At 51.4% G+C, this 21,514-nt stretch overlaps 1 protein-coding gene across 5 annotated transcripts; it reads right to left on the reverse strand.

Annotated features, from left to right (window-relative positions):
* Positions 1–7,371: 7,371 nt before the first annotated feature.
* Bbc3 (BCL2 binding component 3) lies at positions 7,372–15,914 on the reverse strand. Of its 5 annotated transcripts, none has more exons than XM_021167005.2 (4): positions 15,641–15,914; positions 13,073–13,361; positions 11,670–11,860; positions 7,372–8,458 (listed from the first exon to the last, which is right to left on the reverse strand). In XM_021167005.2, the coding sequence occupies exons 2-4, from the start codon at positions 13,344–13,346 to the stop codon at positions 8,342–8,344; spliced, it is 582 nt and encodes a 193-aa protein (XP_021022664.1). In that variant the 5' UTR covers positions 13,347–13,361; positions 15,641–15,914; the 3' UTR covers positions 7,372–8,341. The 5 variants fall into 5 exon arrangements, with proteins under 5 accessions (XP_021022664.1, XP_021022663.1, XP_021022667.1 ...); XM_021167004.3 differs by lacking the exon at positions 15,641–15,914 and adding an exon at positions 14,961–15,084; XM_021167008.2 differs by lacking the exon at positions 15,641–15,914 and adding an exon at positions 15,044–15,071.
* Between the last annotated feature and the right edge of the window lie 5,600 nt (positions 15,915–21,514).

Below are 21,514 nucleotides of genomic sequence, written 5' to 3' on the forward strand. Positions count from 1 at the left end.
TCGAAAAAAAAAAAAAATAATATGTTAAAAAGTCAGTCGGTGTTGGCGCACTCAAGAGGCAGAGGCAAGCGGATGTCTGAATTTCAGGCCAGCCTGGTCTATAGAGTGAGTTCCAGGACAATTTGGACAACTGTTACACAGAGAAACCCTGTCCCATAAAACCAGACAAGTAAAAGAATATATGTTAGGGCCAACAACATAGCCAACAGCTAAAAGTTATGTACTGCTAAGCTGGTGAGTTGGGGTCCCTATGCCAGGCACCAAGGAGTGCTGTGGGGGTCGGTCAGAGGACTCAGAGGGGTCCTGTGTGGGTTACAGGGATCACCTTTACCCACTGAGCCATCTCACTGGCCCCACTTAGGTGAACATATATTTTAATTTTGTGTGTGTAGTAGTTATGCCTGCATGTATGCGTTTATATGTACCACATTCTTGCCTGGTGCTCACAGAGGCCAGGACAGGGCACTGGTTCCTCTGGACCTTGGAGTTACATATCTTTGTGAGACACCATGTGGGTGCTGGGATCCGAACCCCAGTCCTCCACCAGAGCAACAAGAACTCTTTAACTGCTGAGCTATCTCTCCAGCCACAGTGATATTTTGTTTGTTTTGTCCCTTGGGTTTTGGGGACAGTGTTTCTCTGTGTAGCCCTAGCCTTCTTGGAATTCAGTCTGTTCAGGCTGGCCTCGAACTCATGAAATCTGCCTTTCCTGACTCAGCCTTCCTACTGCTGGAATTAAAGACACACCACAGTCACCTGACACTGCCCCCCACACCACACCCTACACACTGGGGTAATTTTTTAAGGAGGAAATAAACTTGTAGGCAAAAGTCCATCTTTCTCCAAAGCAGCCATGGCAGGATGGGGACATGTGCAGAGCAGAGGTGCTGAGCCCCTTCGTGGGAAGGTGTGGGGCCACTTAAGTTCCTGGGCAGAGGCCATGATGGCTGCAGCTGCTTCCTTTTCTCTTGGGTTTATTTTTCTAGGAGCCTGTTGGATTTGTACAGCATAGCTTCTGGCTATAAGTATCCCTGCGTCTTTGATGCAGAGGGGAAAATTTCTACTTCAGTGTTTGGATCTGGGAAAAGAAGGCAGTCTTGTGGCTAGAGAGATGGGGTTCAGTTCCCAGTACCCACACGGTGGGTCACAACCAGTCGTAACTCAAAGGGATCTAATACCTTCTTCTATCTTCTGCAGGCCCCAAGCATACATATGGTATACACACATATATGGGGAATCACACATACATGTAGAATAAGAACAAATCTTTAACAAAGGAAAAGTAGACTGGGCAGGGGCAGAGATAGGCAGATCTCCACTAAGTAGCAAGTTGAATGTAAGCCAGGGTACATGAGACTCTTAAAAAGTTGGGCCGGGCGTGGTGGCACACACCTTTAATCCCAGTACTTGGGAGGCAGAGGCAGGCAGATTTCTGAATTCCAGGCCAGCCTGGTCTACAGAGTTCCAGGACAGCCAGGGCTATACAGAGAGACCCTGTCTTGAAAAACAAAAAAACAAAACTATAGTAAAAGGATTGGTTCCTGGTATACTCAGAATCAGCAACACGTGGTATAAGATAACCAAATGAATATTCTAGAGCTGGAAATGTAAGCAATAGACGTAAAAATGTAATATAATGGAGGTGAAAAACATTGAATCGAAAACACAGTAAGAAATTTTGCAGCCCCAAAAAAGTATGAAAGATTGAAAAGGTTGAGCAAGGTGACTCAGCGGGTACAGGAGCTTCCTGATACAAAACCTGAATCCTACAAGTTGTTCTCTGTCCTATACACACACACACAGACACTCAAAGATACATACATACATATACACAGACATGCATACATTCACACATATACACACACATATATGCATGAAGTATACATACACTGTGTAGACTTCATAACCTCTTGTGAGAAATGATCTCTAGGTCTGAACTAGGGTACACAAGGCTTCGTGCTATATAAACCACAACTTTACTGCCCACCCACAAATTATCCAAAGTATAAAGCTAACTAAGAGGCAAATGTGTTGGCTCAAACCTATGAGCCTAGTACTCAGACTCAGGCAGAAAATGGAGGACTGAGGGGGGGGGGGTAGAGCACACTTTTAATCCCAGCACTTAGAAGGCAGAGGCAGATGAATCTATAAATCCAGCCTGGCCTAAAGAATGAGTTCCAGGGCTATATCAAGAAACCCTAGCCGGGCGTGGTGGCACATGCCTTTAATCCCAGCACTTGGGAGGCAGAGGCGGGTGAATTTCTGAGTTCGAGGCCAGCCTGGTCTACAGCGTGAGTTTCAGAACAGCCAGGGCTACACAGAGAAACCGAGAAACCCTGTCTTGGAAAACAAACAAACCGCAAATGGAAGACTAAGTTAGTGTAGATATAATAAGTCGGAAGCCAGTCTGGACTCCAGAATGAAATCATGTTCCAAATTGGTATGCATGTATACATGTATGTATGTGTGTGTATGAGTGTGTGCACACATGCCCCTATGTGTATAGTGAGCATGCGCACACACATGCATGCACATGCATTGGTTTGAATGGATTCTCCACAGGTTTCTATCTGTGAACGTTTGCTCCTTGGTGGCACTGTCTGCGGCACTGTAAAAGTGTGGCTGGCGGGCTGGTGAGATGGCTCAGTGGGTAAGAGCACCCGACTGCTCTTCCGAAGGTCCAAGGTTCAAATCCCAGCAACCACATGGTGGCTCATAACCATCCGTAACGAGATCTGGCGCCCTCTTCTGGAGTGTCTGAAGACAGCTGCAGTGTACTTACATATAATAAAAATAAATAAAGATAAGGTAAAAAAAAAAAAAAAAAAAAAAAAGTGTGGCTGGCGGATGCCCTGTGTTTCTGGGCAGGGTGCTCTGGGGGGTCCCTATTCCCTGCTTCTAGCCTGATCTTTCTGCTCTTGTGCTGCTAGAGCTGTGAGCAGCCAGACAAGCAAGTGAATGTCCAGGGCTGCCTCCACCACCCAACAAGATGGGCTTTACCCTTCTATGGCGAGTTGAGAGACTGGCGTGTGGCTGGCATGCACAAAGCCCTGGGATCCATTGCCAATGCTTAGGAGGAGAAGCAGGAAGATTGGGGGTTGGGTGTTCAAGGCCATCTTGGGCTAATCAAAACTTGTCTCAAAAGCAAAAAAGAGAGGGCAAGCGTCTGTAAAACTACTTAAAATGCTGAAGGAAGAGTTGGGGTATAGCTTAGTGATTTAGCACTTGCCTGCCATGTGTAAGGCCCTTGGGTTCTATCCCTAGCCCCATAAAACATGAAGAAGACCAGGAAGTTGGCTCTGTGTGGGTAAAACTCAAGCCTGAGTTTGAATCCCTGGATCTCATGTGAAAGGCTGGGTGTGGCTGCCTGTGCCTGTAACCAAGATTGATGATGAGGGTAGATCGCCAGAGCTCCATGATGGGGGTGGGGGGGTGAGTGGGGGGGGGATAGCCTGGGGGAAATCCTGTCTCAAAGCAGGCAGGCATACCTGCACAGTCAGCAAGACACCAAGCAAAATGAGAAAAGACTTTACCCTCTCTATCTTACCAGCTCAGGCTAAAACTATTTTTCTTCTTTCTTTCTTTCTTTCTTTCTTTCTTTCTTTCTTTCTTTCTTTCTTTCTTTCTTTCTTTCTTCCTTCCTTCCTTCCTTCCTTCCTTCCTTCCTTCCTTCCTTCCTTCCTTTCAGAAATCCGCCTGCCTCTGCCTCCCAAGTGCTGGGATTAAAGGCATGCGCCACCACTGCCTGGCACAAAAATGAATCTTAAAAAAGGAAAAGAGGGCAGGGCAGTGGTGGTGCACGCCTTTAATCCCAGCACTCAGAAGGCAGAGGCAAGCAGATTTCTGAGTTCGAGGCCAGTCTGGTCTACAAAGTGAGTTCCAGGACAGCCAGGGTTATACAGAGAAACCCTGTCTCGAAAAACCAAAAAAAAAAAAAAAAAAAAAAAAAAAATCATTTTTGTGGGCTGGAGAGATGGCTCCAGATGGTCCTGAGTTCAGTTCTCAGCAACCACATGGTGGCTCACATACACCTGGGGATCCAGTGCCCTCTTCTGGTGTCTGAAGACAGTGACAGTGCACTCATACACATAAAATAAATCTAGGGCTGGAGAGATGACTCCGTGGTTAGAGCACTGACTGCTGCTCTTCCAGAGGTCCCAAGTTCAATTTTCAGCAACCACATGGTGGCTCACAACCCTCTGTAATGGGATCTGATGCCCTCTTCGGGTGTGTCTGAAGACAGCTACAGTGTACTCACAATACGTACAATAAATAAATCTTTTAAAAAATAAAGTAAGTCTAAAAACAAAATTTGTTTTTGGGTTTTTTTTTTTTTTTTTTTTTTTGAGACAGGATTTCTCTGTGTAGCCCTGGCTGTCCTGGAACTCAGGCTTGAGTGCTGGGATTAAAGGCGTGCGCCACCACGCCCGGCAAAATTCATTTTTTGTATCTGCATGTTTTGCACACTGTAGGTTTGTCTGGGCACCATGTGTGTCTAGCGCACAGAAAAGCCAGAAGACATCAGATCCCCTAGAACTGGAGTCACAGATGTTATCAGCTGCCCTGTAAGTGCTAGGACCTGAACCTAAGTCTTCTCCAAAAACAAGGAGTACTGTGAAGCACCTGGCCATCTCTCCAGTCACCACCACCAACGCTTCTTGTTATCAAATATTTTGGCAGCAGCAACAAGAAATTGCCAAATATTAGGTCTCACCCATCCCTGGACTGACCTTGGACTCCTGATCCTCCTGCCGCCGCCATTCCCCAAGTACTGGAATTTCAGACAGGTGTTAGCAATCTGACCCATACAATACTTAATGAAAATTAATCAGTTAAATCTTATTAAAGATATTAATAATATTAAAGAATCAATAGTTTTAAAGACACAGTGCTTCTGTGGATGGAGGTCAGAGGACAACTTGTAGAGAATCGTTCTCTCCTATAATATGAGTCTGGGGGCTGAAGTCAGGTTCGCATGCCTGGTGGCAAGCTTCTTTACCTGAAATTGACACATAACATTTTCAGACTGGCTGTATTGTCCAGAAACAATGAAGCCAATTGTATTGTTCCTATATATGACTTGATTAGTCTTGTCACTTCCCCCACCCACAAAGTTTCTCTACATAGCCATAGCTGTCCTGGAACTTGCCCTGTAGACCAGGCTGGACTCCAGCTCAGAGATCTGCCTGCCTCTGCCTCCCAAGTGCTGGGATTAAAGGTGTGCGCTACCACATCACTTGGCCCTTTTGAGAACTGCTGTGTGCACAGTACACTTGGACTCTTGAGCACATATCCGTTCTTCTGGTGGAGATGCTCGGGAGGGCAGTGGATATGGCTTCATCCGATTCCTCTCCTCTATGCCCACAGCCCTCTAGAAGATCCACTTCCCCTAAATTGTTTTCACTGTCACTGGCCACCAGGAAGAGATGTATTACATATCTGCCTCTCCCTGGAGTCATCACAGAGCTAGTACTTAAGAGGGTTCAAGGACAGCCAATTCTCAGTCAGTTAGGAAAAACTCTCCTTTCTCAAAATAATGCAAAGTGGGTTCTGAGGCTGTGCTCAGCATCGAGAGCTGGCCATGTGCCTGGCCTTAAGACAATGGTGCAAGGAATGTCTAGTTCTGACCTTAGCTCCAGGTCCCTTTCTAGCCAGAGAGCAACCTGAGGCTGGCCACAGGGCCAGGCTAGACCCCATGTCATTCAGGACGGAGCTCACAATCTGTAACTCAAGCTCTTGAAACCATGGCTTCTAAATTATAAGCGATCATCTATTCGTACAGTAAATCTCAAGCGTAGTTACCCTCTTCATACCTGATGGAATAAATATCCACATGAAGTGTTAGTCCCTGTGTGTGCTTGCTCTCTTAAGACTACAGCAGTGGCTGCCAGCTCTGTGTAGCTACAACTTGTGTGCCTCTTTCGTCCTGCTTTCCTGTTTTCTCTTGGTATAAATAACTGAACCCAGGACTTTGTGCTCAGTTGAGCCACACCTCCATATCCTCCTAGGCAGGGGCTCCACCACTGAGCAATATTCCCAGTCTTTCTACTGCTTCTTTGTTTGTTTGTTTGAGACAGGTTTTCTCTGTATAGCCCTGGTTGTCCTGGAACTCACTTTGTAGACCAGGTTGGCCTCGAACTTAGAAATCCTTCTGCCTCTGCCTCCTGAGTGCTGGGATTAAAGGCGTGTGCCACCATGACCGGCTCTCTACTACTTTTTAAATTTTATTTTGTTTATTTTATTTTATTCTTTTTTTTGAGACAGGGTTTCTCTTTCTGTCCTGGAACTCACTCTGTAGACCAGGCTGGCCTTGAACTCAGAAATCTATCTGCCTCTGCCTCCCAAGTGCTGGGATTAAAGGCAAGGCGTGCGCTACCACGCCCGGCTTTATTTTATTTTATTTTATTTTATTTTATTTTATTTTTTTTTTTTTTTTTTTGGTTTTTCGAGACAGGGTTTCTCTGTGTAGCCCTGGCTGTCCTGGCACTCACTTTGTAGACCAGGCTGGCCTCGAACTCAGAAATCCGCCTGCCTCTGCCTCCCGAGTGCTGGGATTAAAGGCGTGCGCCACCATGCCCGGCTTTTATTTTATTTTTAAATTAATTGTATATGAAGTTTGTATCTATATGAAAGCCTACAGGCCAGAAGAGGGCATTGGATAACATTATACATAGTTGTGAGCTACCATGTGGTTGCTGGGAATTGAACTCAGGACCTCTGGGAGAGCGGATGGTGCTCTTCACAGCTGAGCCACCTCCCTGACGCATTTACCTATTTTATGTGCATATTTGTGTTTTGGGGGTTTTGGGTTTCCTTGTCCGCATGGAATGGGCCCTGTGCACATGCCTGGTACCCGCAGGCCAGGAGGTATCAGATCTGGAACTTGGGTTACAGAGTGTGAGCTGCAGCGTGGGTGCTGGGAACGAAGTGCAGATCCTCTTGAAGAACAGCGCATGCCTCTAACTGCTGAGCCCACTCTCCCCTTGCCCCCTCCCCATTGCCGAGACTGGGTCTCACTTAGTTGCTCAGGCCTTCTAACTAGCTACAACAGGCCTGTGCTGCCAGACCAGCCTCTAGCTTACCTTTTAGTATGACTGCCCCTTTCTTTCTCTTTTTTACATTTATTTATTGTTATATGTAAGTACACTGTAGCTGCCTTCAGACATATCAGAAGAGGGTGTCCGATCTCATTGCGATGGTTGTGAGCCACCATGTGGCTGCTGGGATTTGAACTCAGGACCTTCAGAAGAGCAGTCAGTGCTCTTAACCACTGAGCCATTTCTCACCTCCCCCTCCCCCCCCCCCCCAGTTTCTTTCATGTCCTCACAGGTAGTGCCAGATGCCCTACTGGTAAAGCTAACAAAAAGAATGTTCACTGTTCAATCTGATTTTATTGAAAAGGAAACATACAAAAATCATGTACAAAAAAAATTAACCAAACATGTACAGAAAATTCATTCCAGTATATCTACAGCAGTGCATGTACAGTATCTTACAGGCTGGGCCGTCCCTCCCCGCTCCCAGACTCCTCCCTCTTCTGAGACTTCCCCCCTCCCTGACTCCCCATCTTCCTCCCCAGCGCTTTGCCCTGGGGACTAAGGCTGGGGTGGCTTCTGCCAATATCTCCCACCCCCCAAATGAATGCCAGTGGTCACACGTGCTCTCTCTAAACCTATGCAATGAGATGGATGGGGATTGGGGGGGTGGGGTGGTCCCGGGCAGAGCACAGGATTCACAGTCTGGACCCCTCCTGGACACCCCCAGATGAAGGTGAGGCAGGCATCGGTCACCGCCCGCCGGCGGCTCAGGGAAGATGGCTGGGCACTGGGTTAAGAAGGCCTTCACACGCCCCCCATTCTCTGGCTCCAGGAGGCTAGTGGTCAGGTTTGGCTCATATGCTCTTCACAGACCCCCTCCTCAGGAGGAGGGGGGGAAGCACCAAGGGCCTGAGGCCAGGCCCAAAGTGAAGGCGCACTGGGGACACCCCCAGCGTCCCCCCTGCAGCTGGAACGGGCAGCCAGCACCAGCAGCCTTTCCTGAGATGGTGGTGGGCGACAGAGGCGGGCGGCTCGGTTCCCACCCCCTCGGTCACCATGAGTCCTTCAGCCCTCCCTTCCCTGGCTTTCGGGAGGCCAGGGTCCCCCCAAGTCCGTATCTCCATCAGTGCACCCAGGCTGCCCGGGCTCGAGTGGCATCCCTTGCCTGCCCCTGGGACAGACAAGACTGGCAGTCCAGTATGCTACATGGTGCAGAAAAAGTCCCCCGCGCTGGCCAGGGTGTCAGAAGGCGGAGGGGGTCCTGCCCCCCAAGTCTCCGACGTCCCCCGGGCGGGTGTAGGCACCTAGTTGGGCTCCATTTCTGGGGCTCCAGGATCCCTGGGTAAGGGGAGGAGTCCCATGAAGAGATTGTACATGACCCTCCAGGGTGAGGGTCGGTGTCGATGCTGCTCTTCTTGTCTCTGGGGAGAGGAGGAAGTAGGAATTAGCTTGGACCCGCAGACACTGGGTTAGTGAGCAAAAGGTGTGGGTTCGAGATTGGTCCCAAAACTGAGCGCAACCCTCTTACCAGCCATCTTTCAGCCCCTCACTCACCAGGGCACACTCTCCCAACATAGGTGGGAAGGGGCTGGGGCAGAATTCCCAGAGCATAGAGCCTGGCACAGACACCCTACAAATCACAAGGGCTCTAAGGGGTGAGCTGAAATGCAGCCCACTCAAGGTGAGAGACAGGCATGGTAGCTCGAACTCCTCATCTTAGTGTGCCTCACTAAATTTGTGCTAGAGCACAGGCTCCTAACTGGAAAAAATCAAACCAAACAAACAAAAGGCTGTTGTTGGGACATGGGAGAGTAAGGAGTAGCCCAACAGCCTTAGCAGTTCTCAAACCACCCAGGAAGAGGGTTGAGAACAGCAGGCCTACCCAGCAAGGCTGAGAGAAGGTGTCTCTTGGCAATGCTGGCTTCAGGGAAACTCTTGTTCGCTCCCTGGTGGTAGAGAAAAAGTGTGATTTAGCATCTAGATTTCTTCTGTGATGGCACAGGCCTGTAATCCCAGTGACTCAGGAGGCTGAGGCAGGAAGACAAAAGTTCAAAGCCTGTCTGAGCTACAGAGTGAGTTTTTCAAAGCCAGTGTGAACAGTTTATTAAGAGCCAGCCTTAAAAAAAAAGAAAAAGAAAGAAAGAAAGGAAAGGAAAGGAAAGGAAAGGAAAGGAAAGGAAAGGAAAGAAAGAAAAAAAAGGAAAAGAGAAAAAGAAAGAGAGAAAGAGAGAGAGAAAAAGAAAGAATGCTGGGTGTGGTAGCTCACATCTTTAATCTTAGAACTTGTGAGGCAGATCTCTGAGAATTCAAGGCTAGCATGGTGGTCTACATAGTGAGTTCTAGGACAGCCAGTGTAGGTAGGTAGGTAGGAAGGAAGGAAGGAAGGAAGGAAGGAAGGAAGGAAGGAAGGAAGGAAAGGAGGGAGAGAGAGAGAGCTTTTATTTGGTCCTTCCACTGGTTTTGTGGCCAAGCAGATCCAGCCGGCTCATGTTCTTGGTTGTGAAGAATGTAATTCATTTGGAAGATGTCAGGCTAATGACCCCATTGGAGTACATGCCCAGAACTAGCCCAGGCCTCCTGTGCCCTCCTCCTCCTTGCAACTGGGCAAGGTGGTGGGTGCCACCTTGTGAGTTCACTATCATTATACTTAGTCAGCATATTAGGGGGAGCACGGAACCCTGGGTGTTCACTCTGAAGACAACAGCACATCGGCCAAGCCAGAGATGGCCGTCTCTTAGAAAAGAGGAGAAAAGAATAATGCTAGACAATGTTTGCTGCTAAGCCACACCTTGTGCCCCTCACTGGTGGATTCCAGGCACGTGTTTAAAAAAAAAAAAAAAAAAAAAAGCTCAGCTGAGTGGAACCTTTAAGCCCAGGGTGGGGGAAGGGCAGGAGGAGAGAACCTCTTGCCAGAGTTCCCGGTCAGTTTGCCTAGTCTACAGAGTGAGTTGCAGGACAGCCAGGGCTACACAGAGAAACCCTGTGAAACCGAAAGAAAAAAAAGAAAAGAAAATTTTCCTGTTTTTGAGACCTCACCTCAAGTCGCACAGGATCTCCTGGAACTGAAACTGTATTTGAGGGTGACCTTGACCCACAGACCTAAGGGTCAGTGTCTCTCTCCTAGGCAAGCACTCTACCAACTGAGCTACATCAGCCTCCCCTGAATTATATATAAGTAAATAAATAAAACTAAAAAAAAAAATATGTGGGCTGGAGAGATAGCTCAGCAGTTAAGAGCACTGACTGCTCTTCCAGAGGTCCTGAGTTCAAATCCCAGCAACCACGTGGTGGCTCACAACCATCTGATGCCCTCTTCTGCTGTGTCTGAAGACAGCAACAGAGTACTCATAAACATAAAATAAATAAATCTTTAAAAAACAAACAAACAAACAAACAAACAAACTAATGTGTGCGTGCTGGCAAATACCAGAAGGCATTGGATCCCTGGACCTGGAATTACAGGCAGTTGTCAGCTGGGAATCTGACCCTGGTTCTCTGTAAGAGTTCTCTTAACCATTAACGTGTGTGTGTGTGTGTGTGTGTGTGTGTGTGTGAGAGAGAGAGAGAGAGAGAGAGAGAGAGAGAGAGAGAGAGAGAGAGAGAGAGAGAGAGAAAGGGGGGATTTGTGTGTGCACCATATGTGGAGGTTAGAGAACACTATGTTAGATTAGACTGACTTTTACTACGTGGGTCCTGGGAACGGAACTCTGTTCACCAGTTTTGGTAGCAAGCACCTTTATCCTCTGAGCCACTTCAAAGACTATTTCTGAAGCAGGATATCACTCACTGGGCTGCCCAGGCTGGCTTTGAACTTTCTTTCTCCCTCCCTGAGTAGGTGGGATTAAGGGATGCTGCCACCAGGCCACGCCACTTGGCTAGTCTCTAGGATTTGCTCAGTGGTAACCAATGAAGGAGATGGAGGACTTTGGAAAGCCATAGTTAGGAGAAGGCGCGCCAGAGCCAGGATGGGAGCTAAAAACAACGCCCCTGGCTGTGCGTGCATGTAAGTGGGGGCAAAAAAACACCTGCTGGGAGTGAGTCGCTGCTGGGAGGATGTCCCCTTTACAAAAGGTAGGCGACAAGGCCAGGGAGCAGAGGGACCTGTACCCATCCACCGTCAGTGGGGTGCGCCTCTCTCTCTGTTGAAATCAGCAAACAATGCAAGGGCCATGTGCAGAGTGCACAGCGCTAGGGGCGGGAACCGGGCTCTGGGGGTTTCATGGGGGGCTCCGATCAAGAAGGACCAAGTGGCGGGCCCGACCCAGGGAGGTGCCGGCGCGAAGCAGCCGGCGGGAGGCGCTGCGAGGCGCAGCTCGGCGGGGGCGGGCGCGGCGGGCGCGGCGCGTTGCTGACTCACCGGCTATAAATAGCCCGGGATATAGGAGCCGCCGCGCCGAGCGCCGCCCTCAGTCCCCGCGACCGCGGGCTCCGAGTAGCTTTCCCCGACCCTGCCGGGGGGCTCCGGTCCTGATCTGGCCCACACCGGATCCCAGCATCCAGCCGATCCATTCCTTCCCCCACACCCCCATCTGCTTGTCCCTGGCGCGACCTCGCGCGCGCTGGGCCAGCAGCTGCAGCACATCTGGCGGGGTGTGCAGCCCCCTCCCCACCTGCCCGCCGCCCCGCACTCACCCGCCGCTCGTACTGCGCGTTGAGGTCGTCCGCCATCCGCCGCAGCTGGGCCCCGATCTCCCGGGCCCACTCCTCCTCCTCCACACGCACTCCCGGGGCAGCTTGGGTGGGGCCTCCCGCCAGGGCCTCCGGGGCGCTGGGCACGGGCGACTCTAAGTGCTGCTGGGCTGGTGACAGCGAGGGCTGAGGACCTGGGAGAGGGGAAAGGGGCGTGGTCACCATCCACCCAGTCTGCCCGGAGGCGTCCGGGAGCTACACTGTGCTTTCTTCTCCACTCAGCCATAGAAATTCCCTTTTTCCCACTCTTTCCCGCAGGCCCAAGAAAGGGGTCTTGCGGAAGTGGCTCTGGGGTCACCTGAATGGTCAATTACCCATTAAAGCTCATATCAATGTGGAAGTCCCTCAACTTATCCGACCTAAGTACCCCTATTCTAATACAGGGTCAAATCTAGCCTGTTCTATTTGACAGACGGGGAAACTGAGGCTCCACCCACAGAAGTGACCAAGGTCACACGGGGATACCGCCACTGACCCCACCCAATCACTACCCTCAGGTCTCCAGCTCACTCCTGCCCAACCACAGTGAGGCCACACCCCCGGATGTGGCATTGGCCTGATGACCAGAAGGCCAGACTGGGACTAACCCAAGAGGACTAGGGTTTGGGTGAGGGTGGCAGGAGTACTGGGTTAGACTTTGTGCTCCACCTCCTCTGGCACTCATTCTTGTGCCTCGGTCCTGTCACACTAGGTCCTGAACCTCAGTTTCCATTATCTCTGAACCTAGTCCTGAAACGCAGGGAAAGTTGGAAAGTTTTTCTCTCTTCATGGGGAGGTGGGGGCAGATAGAAAGGGAAACCCAGATGGTCATTCCCCGTAGCCGGGCACCACAGGGTTAACAGCCCATCAGGCGAGGGACCTTTAACCCTTCCCTCCCTGAGCCTCACCCTCTCCCCGAGGGGGACTTTCCCAACACAATGGCCCCTCCCCCCCTCCTTCCTCTCGGGGGACTGCGGACTAACCCTGCCAGTGCCAAAGAGATTCAAATAAAAGGGTAAGGCCTCCGACCCCTCCCCAAAGTCCTGGGGTGACAGTCCTCCCACTGGCCACACTCCTTCCCACTGCAATCCTCATGGGGGTGGGGGGCGCCCAGGGACCCGGGCTGGGGGAGGGGAGCTGAGAAACAGCTGTTGCCCGAGGCCCGGGAAGGGACGTGGACTGCAACTCCGGGGACTGCAGTCAGATTCTAAGAGGGACTTCCCACTCGACTTGGCCCCTCCATCCATGTCTCCCACTCTGTCTTCCTGGTTCTTGCTACACAAAGACCACACTGGCCACACCCTCCCGGTGGCCCCACTCAGCTCCACTCCCGCTTCAGCTTCCCCGGGTGCGGGGCGGGCACTCACCGTCCGGGCGCGGGCCTCGGGGCCGGCTGCGGTGACCCCCAGGCCAGCGGGGGCCCCCCAGGGCGGCGGTGACGGCAGGTGGAGCGGTGGGGGCGCAGAGGTAGGCGGCCGGCAGCAAGGCAGGGGCAGCAGGGGCGGCGGGCAGGCCGGGCTCGCAAAGGCTGCAGGATACAGCGGAGGGCATCAGGCGGCCGAGCGGGAAGGGGCGCGGACTGTCGCGGGCTAGACCCTCTACGGGCTCCGGAGAGCTGCCCTCCTGGCGTGCGCGGGCCATGGCGCTCCCTGGAGCCTGCGGGACACGGCGGGAGGTCAGTGGGGCGACTGCGGGGGGGGGGGGGGAGGCGGGCTGCAGGACCCCACCTCGAAGACACCCTGCCTGGAAGTCACTCCAACCCAGGAAGGGATGACCCCAGGGACAGCCTGGCCGGGACACATGATGAGGGGCGCACAGACTGCGTCTGGGGTTTGTTGCAAAACCCACCAGGAAAACTGCCTATGACTCTCAGGGCTTGGGAGAACTTTCTCAACAGAGAAGAGCGCAGCAGGGGTGCTGGAGCTCCCAAGATACACGGTGCTGTCAGAACCCTGTGTGTGTGTGTGTGTGTGTGTGTGTGTGTGTAATGGGAAGACACCAGTGAACTCAGAGAAGTGTCCAACTTTACCGCCCCTCCCGCTCCCCCAGTGAGGTGGCTCACCCAGAAACACATGGGGACACACTTAGACATGCACACACAGCCATCCAGAGCCCTTTCAACATATTTACACCAGTCTCACACTGACCCGCTGCTGACATGCCCGCGCTCACCCGCCCACAATGCAGCCGTCACACACTGAAGCACAACAGACTCAAGTCTTCAACGTGTTTCTCCCGCATACACACAGACAACCCAAAGACACCCCTACTATACCTTAGCACACGCACCACCATCATCTCAAAACACACCTGAATGTGCACCCCCGCCCCAACTTTGAGCTCCTGGGATACAACAGCCACACATAGACACATGTCATCATATCCAGATACATCATCCCCCCCCTCGCGTGCGGGGCAGCCACATGGGGAGGCACCAGCCGCAGCTGGTAGAAGCCATAGGTCCAGCCTCTCCTCTCAGCCCCAATACACCACAGCCAACTGTCAGCCCCAGAAAAAACACACACACACACACACACAGAGCCCAGCAGCACACACACCTAATGCAGAGATAGAAAACACTGGCCTCACGTGACTGGTATAAACACTACAGAGAGAGAGCACCACATGACACATAGGAGCCTGGATCACAGATACAAACCCCTCAGACCCAAAACTCACTCTCTCTCACTCTCTCTCTCTCTCCCTCTCTCTTACACACACACACACACACACACACACACACACACACACACACTGCATGCAGAGAGAGGGGCTGGCACTGAACCCACTAGATCCCCCACCCCCACCCCCACCCCCAAAGCCCTTCATGCTCAGCGTGCCTTGTGCCTCTTGCTGCTCAGAAGTCACCCAGGGAGCGATCAGGCACTGGGTGGCATCCCATCCCAAAAGCTGGGTATAGCAGATGCTTGTCTTGGAGACACCCAGAGACAGCACGAGCGCGCGCGCATACACACACACACACACACACACACACACACACACACACATGCAGCGCACACTTGGGCGAGACCCCTGCACAGCAACACAGCTCACTCAAGCGACACACAAACACAGCTCAAGTGCCCCGGTCGTCCGCACCACCACCACCAGCACTACCAGGCAAGCGACAGATACAGATCCCCCTTTTCACCCCTTAAGAGCACACGTATACAACTCTGGTTTGGGGGGGTGGCCACCCACACCCGTAAACGGACAGGTGCACCCCACCCCGCAGACACGCGGGCAAGGACTCACGCAGACACCCCTCCGGGTGACAAACGCCAACATCTCGGTGTAGGGATACAACAAACTCGGGAGCCAGACACGAGCACACACACCCAGGCGAGACACCTGCAGATCCACAGCCCCGCACGCGCGGTCCCCGCCACCCCTCCGCTGTCACAGCCCCCCCCCTCGACGCCGCCACGTGCGCCCGCCCCGCCCGCCCATCGCGCGCGGGGCCAATAACCGGCTGTTGCTGGGGCGCAGCCCCCGCCCGCGGGAGCCACAGCCTCCGCCGCCCCCTGTCGCCGCCCCCGGCGGGCGCGCGCTCTGGGTGTGGCCGATCCTCGGTGCCACCCCCCACCCCAACCCTCCCGCAGTGGGACTCGGGGGACTCGAGCGAGCCCGGGGCCACGCTCCTCCCAGGTCTCACTAGCCACCAGGGGGCGCGGGCGAGCCCGAACCCCATTGTTTGTAAACAAACCCGCCAGACCGCTGTGGCACCTGTGCGCCCAGACAGGGCGCTCTGAGTCCCAGGTGCTTCCTTCCCGCCCGCCTGGCCCAGCCTTAGTCCCAGTGATGAAAGCTGGGGCACAAGCTGCGGGAATGCAAGGCGACCGTTCTATCGGCCCGTGCACCCCGTCACCTCCTCCAGGGAGCCCTCCAGGCCTTGCCGCTCGTAAGCAGCTTCGGGAATCGGGGTGCTCACTCACCCCGGGGGCATGAACACTCCGGAGAAAGGAGGCGATGGGGTGGCGGGCGGTTGCCTTCTGGAGGGCTCGCCCGCCGAGTGGGTTGCTATTGAGGCACCTTGCTGCTGCTCCTGCTGCTCTAACTGCAGTGACTGCTGCTGTTGCTGCTTCTGGAGTCTTCGTGTCTGCGTCCGGATCACCGCTGCTGCTTGCTTGCTGGTGTCGCCACCGCCTCCTGGGCTCCCGGCTCGCATGTGGCTCTATGCCGCGTCTCAAGCCTCCCGGCAGATCCCCGGGCCCCGCTCGCTCGGCAGCCGCCCCGCCCCACCCCGCCTCTCGCTGGCTCCCACGCCCCGCCCCCGCGTGACGCCAGGGCCCCGCCCGCGGCCGGGGACAAGTCGGGGCTTGCAGGCGGGCGCCGCGCCCCCTACCTCGGCGCGGGGGGTTTCCCGGCAGCCAGAGGGGCGGGGCGAGGCCTGGTCCAGGCAGGAGGAGCAGTGTGGGGACAGCCCAGACCTAGGGTGTCCGGACACACGCTTGACACACTGACACACTGACTGGGACCCACACCCACACCCACACCCGAGGAGTACGCTCAGACTAACGGACTGGCACACCAGGGTGCACCGAGTCACTGATGACTGAGCCACAGGGACACAAAGTCAGACCAGAGGCACAGATACACATCGGAACAAGAGCGTGGCCACAAAAGCTCACACAAACCCAGACATCCAGATTATCTTACTTACTGGCTCACTGGGTCACACACAGACAGTGACACCCCACACGTAGTTGCACAAACAATATTCAAACAGTCTCAAACTCACAAACCCGTGTCCCCGATGCCTAGGGCATTCGCACTACACTAAAGCTGACCCCTTCTCAGAACAACTTCCTGGCAGGTTCAAAGGGGCACACACTCCAATCCAAATAGCACTCTCAGGCTGACACCCGCAATAGCTGAAGCACACCCACGAGATTGCACTGGCTGACCCTACAAAACATGCCAGTCACATACAGAAGAAACTGAGCCCAGACCTGTGCTCACAAAGTCACTCCTGAGACAGATTCCCGCTAAATGGTTTGATGGCGGGTTACACTCGTGAACTTAAACACCTGGCCCGCCCGACGTAATACCCATCTGGCACTGGACACATGGGGAAGAGGCAGCCCTGAGCTCCTGGCACGGACATGCCCGGGCAGCCCCCTGCACCCTATTTCATCCTGTCTGTTGTTTCTGTTTCCTTTCCCTTTTCTAAAAGTCATTTCCCTTCCCTTCTGAAACAGTGACCCTTCCTCCTCCCAAGCCTTAGACATCTCTCACTGCACTTGACAGACTCTCTGTGTCTCACCCAAACTGTCACCTTACTGAGTATATTACTTACCTATGGGTGCCCAGCACTGGGCCCACTGTGAAAGGGTGTCACACAGCCATGTGAGATAAGACACTTGTAAAAGAAATAAACACGGTCACTTACACCTGTCTTCCCAGCACTTCCAGAGGATAAAGCCAGCCGGAGTGTGGTTGCAAGGTTGGAAGGTTGGAGTCTGTCTGAGTTACATAGTGAGTTCCAGGCCCTTTTTTTTTTTTTTTTTTTTTTTTTTTTGGTTTTTCAAGACAGGGTTTCTCTGTGTAGCCCTGGCTGTCCTGGAACTCACTTTGTAGACCAGGCTGGCCTTGAACTCAGAAATCCACCTGCCTCTGCCTCCTGAGTTCTGGGATTAAAGGCACAGCAGGGTGGTGACACCGCCTGTGTGCACACACACTTCACCCGTACAGGTTCAAGACTGACAAAATCCCAGCAATGAGTAGGGTAGGACACAAGGTCTCACCTCTAGTCCAGAAGCTATTTGGTTTTTTGGTTTTTTTTTTTTTTTTTTTTTGGTTTTTCGAGACAGGGTTTCTCTGTATAGCCCTGGCTGTCCTGGAACTCACTTTGTAGACCAGGATGGCCTCGAACTCAGAAATCCGCCTGCCTCTGCCTCCCAAGTGCTGGGATTAAAGGCGTGCGCCACCACCGCCCGGCCCAGAAGCTATTTGTAATTGATTCCTTCTGGGGGAGGGACATGAGTTCTCTCCAGTGGAGTGTCACTGGGCTTCTATACTCCAGGACAGATCTCAATGCCCCTCTGACGCCCGCCCCACACACACACCAGTAGTTGGTCAACACAAAACAGACTTCGTGTTTTTTTATGTGCTTTCCTGAGTTTAGTGTTGGCTTGGTTTGGTCTTTTTGGTTTTCTGTTTGTTTTGATTTTTGGTTTTGGGGTGGTTTTGTTTTGCTAAGAAAAAGAGAGAAAGAAAGAACATGAAGTTGGGTGGATAGAGAGATGGGCAGGATCTGGGAGGAACTGAGGGAGGGGAAAAAATATGATCAAGAGCTGGAGAGATGGCTCAGTGGTTAAGAGCACCGACTGCTCTTCCAGAGGTCCTGAGTTCAATTCCCAGCAACCACATGGTGTCTCACAACCATCCGTAGTGGGATCCGATGCAATCTTCTGATGTGTGTCTGAGGACAGTGACAGTGTACTCACATAAAGAATATGATTAAAACATATTGTATGAAAGAAATTAATAAGTAAAAGTAGTTAGGTATGGTGGCACATGTCCTTAATCTCTGCACTTGTAGCAGAGGCCTGAAGATCTCTGTGAATTTGAAGTAAGCCTTATCTACATATCTATATAGCAGTTACGAGGTCAGACAGCCACATAGAAAAAAAACCCTGATAATCTATTTAGAAAAAAAAAAAAAAAAAAGAAACAACCAAAAGGGGAAAAGAAGAGAGGGGGGTGTGGCAAGTTCTCAAACATGGCCTGCCCCATGACAGGAACTTAGATCTCCGAGCAAATCAGGGGTCAGGAGAGAGAGAGAGAGAGAGAGAGAGAGAGAGAGAGAGAGAGAGAGAGAGAGATTCCTATTTTATATATATTTTTTTTTCTTTTTTTTTTTGGTTTTTCGAGACAGGGTTTCTCTGTGTAGTCCTGGCTGTCCTGGAACTCACTCTGTAGACCAGGCTGGCCTCGAACTCAGAAATCCGCCTGCCTCTGCCTCCCAAGTGCTGGGATTAAAGGCGTGCGCCACCACGCCCGGCCCTATTTTTTTTATTCCTATTTTGAATATCCGAGACTGTGGATTTTAGACATACACCCTCCCCACCATTCCTTCCTTCCTTGTCCCTTTCCTCAAGTCTCTGTGATACTTTGATCTGACGCAGGCCACGGGGCGCTAGAGTGAGGGATGCCACTGCAGTCATGGATACTGGACAACCCCCACCCCGAGCCTCCCACCTCACCAGTTTACATGGCACTCATTGACAAACATTGATAGGCAATAAAGTACACCCTTCCCTTTTGGGGACAACATGTTCAATGAGGCTGAGTACACCTTTTCTAGGATGTGGTAGCCCGAGCCTGTGATCCCAGCCCTGAGACTGCAGAGACAGGAGGATAGAGAGTATAAGGCCTGCATGGGGAGACCACAGTTCAAAAACAAAGAGAACACTTGCCTAACAAACACATGTGAGGCCCTGGTGTCCATCCCCAGCACCACACATATTCAAAATAAATAAATTAAAACAAACCCCCACCCCCATATGTGTGTGCTGAGGACACAGCTCAGCTGGTAGAGTGCTCAGCTAGCATGTATGAAGCCATGATTTTGGTCCTTAACAAGCATGACAGAGTATGCCTGTAATCCCAGGCCTTGCAAGGCTGGGTGGGGGTAAGGCTGTTGACAGCTACACTGGGGATTTGACTCATACCTAGGATGTATGAGACCCTACCACAAACCAGCAAGTCACATGAGTGCACAGCAGATACAAAAGTGTATTTCTTCTTTCCCCTGACACTGGGTTTTCTCTGTGTAGCTCTGGCTGTCCTGGAACTCACTATGTAAACCAGGCTGGCCTCCAACTCAGAGATCCATCTGCCTCTGCCTCCCAAGTGCTGGGATTAAAGGTGTGCGCCACCACTGCCCAGCTATAAAGGTGCAATTCTGAGTGTAGGTCAAGTTCAGAGGTACCAGCATGGCCCTGCTTTTGACGTATTAAATGGGATGCTTCTGGAAGTCATTAAATGCAGCGTCTGACACAAAGGCCTAATCAGTATTTGCTGTTGTCATTAGTAGGACTAATTTGGAGCAGTGTGTTTGCTCAGGGCCTCACAGGGAAGTATCTGGGAGGGGGACAGGCTCCTGCCTTGTGCCTAAAGTTCCTTCTGGGCCCCTCTCTCACCACCCAGTGACCTCCAGCCACTAACAGCAGACCAGACTGGCTGGAATGTTCCTCTAAGAAGGAATTAAGTATGAAATGGGTGGAAAAAATCTGACTGGGTAGAGAGGCTGTGTGGAGCCAGGTCTCAGCCCCTCTCAGAAACATCTCCAACATCCACCATCCTGTCACTCCAAATACGGGGGTTAATGTCAAGAGCCATCATCAAGTAAAGCAAAGTGGTAAAGGCCTGGTGTTTCACATCTGTCATCCCAGCACTTGGGAGGCAGAGGCATGCAGAGTTCTGAGTTCGAGGCCAGCCTGGTCTACAGAGTGAGTTTCAGGAAAGCCAAGGTTACATAGAGAGACCCTGTCTCTAAATAAATAAATAGAAGAAGAAGAAAAGAAAAACAAGATAGTTGATTGAATAAAGAGACCTATAGGCAAGGCCAGCGATTTGGGTTCGATTCTTGGGACCCACGTAATAGAAAGTGAGAACCAACTCCGGAGCTTTTTCTTTTTCTAATATAATTCTTTTCTTTTTTAAAGATTTATTTATTTTATATATGTGCGTACACTGTCACTCATTACAGATGATTGTAAGCCACCATCTGGTTGCTGGTAATTGAACTCAGGACCTCTGGAAGAACAGTCAGTGCTCTTAACCGCTGAACCATCTCTCCAGCCCCTAATGTAACTCGAATTAAAATTATTTACTTTTTTTTTTTTTTTTTTTTTTTTTTTTTTTTTTGGTTTTTCGAGACAGGGTTTCTCTGTGTAGTCCTGGCTGTCCTGGCACTCACTTTGTAGACCAGGCTGGCCTCGAACTCAGAAATCCGCCTGCCTCTGCCTCCCGAGTGCTGGGATTAAAGGCTAAAATTATTTACTTTTATTTGACATGTATTGGTGTTTTGCCTATGTGTATGTCTATATAAGTGCTGGATCCCCTGCAACTGGAGTTATAAACAAATGTAAGCTGCAATGTGGGAGCTGGGAATTTGAACCCCCATCCTTTTGAAGAGCAAACACTGAGCCATCTCTCCAAGCCTCCCTCAAGGTTTCTTCTGAACCTCAGCATGTGTGTGTGCACAAACATAATAAATACATTTATTTTTTATTATTTTTATTTTGTTTTTTTGGGACACCATTTCTCTGTGTAGCCTTTGATGTCCCAGAACTCACTTTGTAGCAGGCTGGCCATGAACTCACAGAGAACTCACCTGCCTTTGTCTCCTGAGTGCTGGGGTTACAGATGTGCACCACCACTGACTGGCATAAATGTATTCATTCTTTAAAAGAGCAGTAGAGTCCTTACACACCAGTGTGTGTGGAAGGGGATGGAGACGAAGGTGTGGCTCAGTGGTAGAACATGCAGAAGATCTTGGATTCAAACCTCAGCATCTCAGGTAAGAAAGTTTCTCCACTGTGAAGAATTAGGGACTGCTGGGGATTGTGGCTAAAAGTGTGCCAATGGGTCAAAGGCTCAAAGGCTACTTTTTGTTTGTTTGGTCATTTTTTTTTCTTTTGTCTTTTTGAGACAGGGTTTCTCTATGTAGTCCTGGCTGTCCTGAAACTCACTTTGTAGCCCAGGCTAGTCTCAAACCCACAAGAGATCCTCCTGCCTCTGCCTCCTGATTGCCGGGATTAAAGGCGTGTACCACCTCAGCCTGACTATTCATCTTGTTT

Source organism: Mus caroli, unplaced genomic scaffold (assembly GCF_978045245.1).
Source record: "Mus caroli unplaced genomic scaffold, Mus_caroli_1 scaffold_8, whole genome shotgun sequence".
Lineage (NCBI taxonomy): Eukaryota > Metazoa > Chordata > Mammalia > Rodentia > Muridae > Mus > Mus caroli.

Excerpts from the sequence above, each read along its gene's own strand:
- Bbc3 (XM_021167004.3), bottom strand. The coding sequence starts at position 14,993 with ATGTTGGCGTTTGTCACCCGGAGGGGTGTCTGC. Across the intron at positions 11,861-13,072 it reads CCGAGGCCCGCGCCCGGACG|GTCCTCAGCCCTCGCTGTCA; the intron begins GTGAGTGCCCGC and ends CCCCTCTCCCAG. Across the intron at positions 8,459-11,669 it reads ACGCGCAGTACGAGCGGCGG|AGACAAGAAGAGCAGCATCG; the intron begins GTGAGTGCGGGG and ends TCCTCTCCCCAG.